Source organism: Coregonus lavaretus, assembly GCF_964263955.1.
Source record: "Coregonus lavaretus genome assembly, chromosome: 2".
In the NCBI taxonomy this organism is placed as follows: Eukaryota; Metazoa; Chordata; class Actinopteri; order Salmoniformes; family Salmonidae; genus Coregonus; species Coregonus lavaretus.
In genome coordinates, this window is record NC_139989.1 from 50,084,334 (window position 1) to 50,091,463 (window position 7,130).

The 7,130-nt window shown below is 43.8% G+C and overlaps 1 protein-coding gene across 1 annotated transcript; it reads right to left on the bottom strand.

Annotated features, from left to right (window-relative positions):
- Positions 1–5,792: 5,792 nt before the first annotated feature.
- LOC311145409 (recoverin-like) lies at positions 5,793–6,925 on the bottom strand (the record flags this gene model as incomplete). Its single annotated transcript, XM_084181638.1, has 3 exons — positions 5,793–5,911; positions 6,064–6,175; positions 6,545–6,925. The coding sequence occupies 3 exons, from the start codon at positions 6,923–6,925 to the stop codon at positions 5,793–5,795; spliced, it is 612 nt and encodes a 203-aa protein (XP_084037764.1).
- Between the last annotated feature and the right edge of the window lie 205 nt (positions 6,926–7,130).

A 7,130-nucleotide genomic window follows, 5' to 3' on the forward strand; every position in this document is an offset into this window, starting at 1 on the left:
TCCAAGTTACTGCACTCAATGAACAAGAGTGAAACAACTCATTAAGGTTTGTCATGAACATGAATTTATGTACAACATTGATACACATGTCAACCTCTCTCAAAGTTGAACAGGGTAAGATGATTAGGATTGTGAAACAGCATGTTTGTCACAAGTCACCTCATGTGGCAGATTGGAACATAGGCCTGAGTCTATTTTGGATCAGTGGTGAGACAACGATGACAACGATCCATGTTACAATGAACACCTTTTAGTGCCTAAAGGTTATAAACAGTACCTGGAATGTTCTTGATATATTCTATTCTGCATCAGTGTATATTTGTAGATACAAGCTAGATGTATTTTGCTGTTAACTGTTTAAGTGGCCTTGCACTTTCGGCCAGCTAAATGTTTACCTTGTTGTTTGTCAATGAATTATACAAGGTGTTTCACATAAGGATAATAGTCAACAGATTCTAAAATCATTCATTTATTTGCACGGGCACTTTGTGAGTCAACCATTGCTTAGAGTTGGGAATTGCTATTTGGCATTTATCCTAAATACAGTACACTTTGTATATCCAAGAGGAGTGCTCAGTTGGAAGCTCCAAGTCACATTTAAATGACTCGCAAAGCTCATCAGAAAAAGTGGTCAGTGTTACTTGCACTGGAACCTGTACTTGTCCATACATTTCATACAGTATGCTATTCACAGATAATAGCATATCCTTTAGCCAACATATCCACCTAAACAAACGTACATAACATAATATAAAAGACTGCATGTTTGTGTGTCTGTCTGTCTGTCTGTCTGTCTCTCTGTATTTTGCTGTGGGTTAGTTATTCTGGAAGTACAACAGAGAAGGGATTTATTGTGTTATTGGACCATCTCCTCAAACTATCATTCCTTTCAAATTCAAATCTGGATAATACATTCACGATGACAAGACATGCATACAGAGAAAAGTTTACCGGTACAAAATCTATTCAGTATATACATGCCTTATCCGCATTATTTTTATATGAGAAAATATGAAAATACCATTCAAATGATTTTTAAAAATCAAATCAGATTCAGCATGATTTTGATTTGCATTATTCTATCCCAAACTACTACCGATTGAAATGTTGTACTTATTGTATAACTTATCCTGCTACAGTATGTGTCAATGTTGTATATTATATGTGTTATGGTAAAGTTCTTACGTTAGAAGTTAATGTACTTAACTAAATCAGTCATTTTGTAGTAATGTTAATGTTGATTTAATTGCCTTTTGGTTACTGATTTCCATTTCTCATGTACATCAATTCAAATGTTTCCAATCTTTAAAGAAATGTCAAATCATTGGTGACCTTTGTCCAGACAATATACTGTAGAATGCTGTGTCTACAATAAATAGTTTCCTTGGAAATACGATTTGACAAGACTTAAAAGGGTTTTGTTTCATTATCATATACTGGCTTACGTATGGCTTACTTCAAGTTCTGGGACATGTTTAAATGAATTGGATTCATCCCAATAAGCAGATGAAACTCAACCTTTTGCCCCGGCCTTTTAGAGTCAATCCCCTCCCCTCCGACCGTCTGTGGATTGGCCAGGGAGATCCAGGGAGATAGGCCAGGTGGGGGAATACTGACATCAAAACAGGCCATGCTTTACTGGGAGCCAAATCAGGCTTTAGAGAGAGAATGATGCAAGCTGTCACGTTCGTTCATAGACGGGTCAGACCAAGGCGCAGCGTGATATGCATACATGTTTATTTAACGAATAAACACAACGACAAAACAATAAACCAACGACACGTGACGTCCTAAGGTACACACAACAAACCTCACACGGAACAAGATCCCACAACACCTAATTGCCAATAGGCTGCCTAAGTATGCTCCCCAATCAGAGACAACGAGCGACAGCTGCCTCTGATTGGGAAACACACCCGGCCAAACATAGAACTACAAAACCTAGATCACAAACATAGAAAATACAACATAGAAAATCACACCCTGACTCAACAAATAAGAGTCCCCAGAGTCAGGGCGTGACAGTACCCCCCCCCCCCCCAAAGGTGCGGACTCGGAGGTGGATCCGGCTCCGGGCGTGACAACCACCTATTCTCCGCCTCCCTGTTGCGCCCCTGGTCTGGTCTGGACCTCGGCGCGCTGCTTCCCCTCTCCTTCCTCCCACTATACTCTAAGCCCTGTCTGGACCCTGGTGTGGGAGACCCCGAACCTGGAGAGGGGCTGACGTCTGGGTCTGGACTGGAGCCGCTGACCTGAGCTGGACCTGGCACCGGTGGAGCGGACTGCTCAGGCTCCGGACTGGAGCCGCTGACCGGAGCTGGACTGGGCACCGGTGGAGCGGACTGCTCTGGCTCCGGAGTGGAGCCGCTGACCGGATCTGGACTGGACCCCGGTGGAGCGGACTGCTCTGGCTCCGGAGTGGAGCCGCTGACCGGAGCTGGATCAGGCACCGGTGGAGCGGACTGCTCTGGCTCCGGAGTGGAGCCGCTGACCGGAGCTGGATTGGACCCCGGTGGAGTGGACTGCTCTGGCTCCGGAGTGGAGCCGCTGACCGGTTCTGGACTGGACCCCTGTGGAGCAGACTGCTCTGGCTCCGGACTGGAGCTGCTGACTGGTGCCGGACCAGGCACCGGTGGAACGGGCACGGGCCGTGCCGGACTGGACACACTCACCACTGGTCTGGTGCGAGGAGCAGGCACGGGCCGAACTGGACTAGGAACATGCACCACTGGCTTGGTGCGAGGAGCAGGAACGGGCCGGGCCGTGCCGGACTGGACACACAACACCTAATTGCCAATAGGCTGCCTAAGTATGCTCCCCAATCAGAGACAACGAGCAACAGCTGCCTCTGATTGGGAAACGCATCCGCCAACTCCTGGACAGTCTGTGGTGCAACGTGGCGTTGGTGGATGGAGCGAGACATGATGTCCCAGATGTGCTCAATTGGATTCAGGTCTGGGGAACAGGCGGGCCAGTCCATAGCATCAATGCCTTCCTCTTGCAGGAACTGCTGACACACTCCAGCCACGTGAGGTCTAGCATTGTCTTGCATTAGGAGGAACCCAGGGCCAACCGCACCAGCATATGGTCTCACAAGGGGTCTGAGGATCTCATCTCGGTACCTAATGGCAGTCAGGCTACCTCTGGCGAGCACATGGAGGGCTGTGCGGCCCCCCAAAGAAATGCCACCCCACACCATGACTGACCCACCACCAAAACGGTCATGCTGGAGGATGTTGCAGGCAGCAGAACGTTCTCCACGGCATCTCCAGACTCTGTCACGTCTGTCACGTGCTCAGTGTGAACCTGCTTTCATCTGTGAAGAGCACAGGGCGCCAGTGGCGAATTTGCCAATCTTGGTGTTCTCTGGCAAATGCCAAACGTCCTGCACGGTGTTGGGCTGTAAGCATAACCCCCACCTGTGGACGTCGGGCCCTCATACCACCCTCATGGAGTCTGTTTCTGACCGTTTGAGCAGACACATGCACATTTGTGGCCTGCTGGAGGTCATTTTGCAGGGCTCTGGCAGTGCTCCTCCTGCTCCTCCTTGCACAAAGGCGGAGGTAGCAGTCCTGCTGCTGGGTTGTTGCCCTCCTACGGCCTCCTCCACGTCTCCTGATGTACTGGCCTGTCTCCTGGTAGCGCCTCCATGCTCTGGACACTACGCTGACAGACACAGCAAACCTTCTTGCCACAGCTCGCATTGATGTGCCATCCTGGATGTGCTGCACTACCTGAGCCACTTGTGTGGGTTGTAGACTCCGTCTCATGCTACCACTAGAGTGAAATCACCACCAGCATTCAAAAGTGACCAAAACATCAGCCAGGAAGCATAGGAACTGAGAAGTGGTCTGTGGTCACCAGCTGCAAAACCAGTCCTTTATTGGGGGTGTCTTGCTAATTGCCTATAATTTCCCCCTGATGTCTATTCCATTTGCACAACAGCATGTGAAATTTATTGTCAATCAGTGGTGCTTCCTAAGTGGACAGTTTGATTTCACAGAAGTGTGATTGACTTGGAGTTACATTGTGTTGTTTAAGTGTTCCCTTTATTTTTTTGAGCAGTGTATATTTTTTTATTCTTTATTATTTTCCCCTAAATATTCCACCCTTCCCTAATTGGAGTAAACTAATGGACAACAATACTTAGACTTCTACTTCCAGCTTATACATATACATTTTGGGGCGGCAGGTAGCTTAGTGGGTAAGAGCGTTGTGCCAGTAACCGAAAGGTCGCTGGTTCTAATCCCTGAGCCGACTAGGTGAAAAATCTGTCGATGTGCCCTTAAGCAAGGCACTTAACCCTAATTGCTCCTGTAAGTCGCTCTGGATAAGAGCGTCTGCTAAATGACTAAAATGTAAATGTAAATGTAAATTTTACGGGCATGCTACATTGTACCTTAGCTATCCCTTTTCCTTAGACCCACCCGTCAGCTACCTTCAACCCCTCCCATCTATCCCCTCCCATCTACCTCTAGTTTTGATTTCTACTTGCCATATATTTTTCAACTGTGCTGTGACGTTTCACAAAAGTTCTGAACCTTTCTATTCTCATAGTTTGAGGCTGCTCCTCAATCTTATCTCATCAACACTATTGAGCCATTCTCTTAGATTGCAATTATGGTAATTTAGTTATATGTTTACTATTGGTCCTGTAAACAAAGACAGTTATTGTATTTGATACTATAGTATGTCTCTTTAACAATATAAACCAACATAGGGTGTTTTATACGATAAAATCCAGGGTGATACCATGTTTCAAAACATAATAACAACTCTACACACTTAAATAAACGTTTATTGAAAGTAAATAAAAATGCAACCAAGAATAAAATCTCATTCCCTCAGGACCAGGCAGACAATTTGTGAAAGCACATCTGTATAGCTCTTTTTTGGAATGTATTGAATCTTTCAACAAACATTTTATCACATTTACTAATTTTATCTACTTAAATCCCTTTAAAAACATAGCTACCTGAAGAGACCAATCTGCATGTTCACTCAAAGATTAAATATAGCAGTATATATATATATTTAAAAGTTTTTGGAAACCCGTTTATAATGTTGTTTTTCACAACGTTTTTTATTATATAATTTCCAGCCGTCTCTGACAGCATCAACAAAATTCCAACAATATTCAAGAAAAAGACTCCTCTTCCTTTGATCTACCAGTTGAATACTGTACATTGTATGAGGTTTCAGTCCTGCTAAGCACATTATAAGACACAGTCCATAGACCTGATTACCTTAATAAGAAACCTCTGCCAGGATTTTTCTAAACTGACCTTCACATACTAATAGGATTGATAGTAAGACAGGGATTGCTAACTTCAGCCTAATTCCCTTCATAAGGAGCTCCCCACAGGGCACAAACATCAATTCAACGTCTATTCTACGTTGGATTGAAGTAATTCAATTTAAATGTAATGGAAACAACATTGATTCAACCAGTGTGTGCCCAGTGGGTCCTTTCCTGGAGTCTTTCTCTTTATTAAACTAATTAATGCAAGTGAACACAGCAGCAGACAATAGAATCTTGGAGACTATTATTTCATTACGAAATAGAAAAGAATACCCATAACTCTAGAGTACAGAACAGTTATTTGAGTGGGAAGAAAAGCCCAGGTGGCTCATGGACAAACAGGTCATCCACCACAATATGCGGTACTTCAATGTGTATGCCAATGTTGTCTAGTACACAAAGAGCCCAGGTCTGGCAGGAGAGTTGGGTTTGTAAACAGTAAAGCTTTGAACAGTCTTATAGAATTAAGAAGAATGATTTTGTCAGAAATCTATTGATTCTTCTCCTTCAGTTTGTCCTTTATTTTCTGGGGCTCATCAAACTGAATCAACCGTAGGATGTCCTTGTTGTCCATCACTCCTTGAATGAATTCCCTCTCTGCAATCTTGTCTGGAAAGGAAACATAGAAATGGTCATTACTGAATCAACATTATTATGGTTGTTTATTTAATGTGTCTAATTGTGCAAAACTCAGAAGTAGTCTCTCATGCCAGAAGTTCTCGTCATAACACATTTAGAAAATTCTTCACAATCAAAATTACCATCTTCTTTCTTTCCAAAAAAGTCCCAGACTTTGTCTGCTCTCTTATCTGGTGTGTTCTCATCTTCAGGCAGGTCCTTTTGGTCTTCTTCGGGGATCATGTTAAATATTGACTGTAAAGCAATCAAACAATAAGGAAAAACATGTCACTTTCTAATGTAGATTAAATACTGAATACAGTACATGTACTATATAGCACAGTTCATGAAATGCAGACTACATAAAGATTGTTCTCCCATCATATTTTTACGGGATGACTGAATACGTAGAATATTAAACAATTCACCTAATCATTTCACAAATGTATGAAATATGCCAAATAAAAAATAATATATGTTCTGCTTTTAATTTGATTAATCTTTTTGTACTTTTTGGTTGTAACTAAGATTTGTTTATGTCCATTTTGTATACTGAGTGGTTCAGTAACCACCACCATCACTGTTTCTTCACACTAGAGGCAGAGAAACGGTTTGTTTTTGTACCTTAACAATCTCTTGGATCTCGTTTTTGCTGATGGTGCCGTTTCCATCCACGTCGTAGAGGGCGAAGGCCCACTCTAGCTTCTGCAAGGTCTTGCCTCCGGAGGTAAGGTGTAGGGCCACAATGTACTCCTTAAAGTCCAGTTGACCATCTGCATTGGTGTCAAAGCTCCTAAAGACATGCCGCGCGTACTCAGTAGGGTCTGCATTGGGGAAGAAGCTGGCATAGATGCCCTCAAATTGCTCCTTGGTGATCCTGCCTGTGGGGCATTCTTTGAGGAAGGACTGGTACCAGACACACAGCTCAGCCTCGTTGTACTTAGTATTGGACTTCAGGTCCTCCAGAAGTTCCTTCGACAGTGCCCCACTCTTAGAATTCCCCATGCTGCGAAGACACACTGGTGAAGGGATGATATTGTTCTCTTTCTTGTTTTGTGTGTACTACCTCTCTCACCTGACTTGGAGGAAACCTCCTGTTGGCTCCTTCCTGCCTTGGTCTGGCTTTCTTTTTCACCCTGATCACTTCACAATGTGCTGAATAGGATTATGGTCATCGCTACTTAAATACCAGACAAGCTGTCTTGAAGAT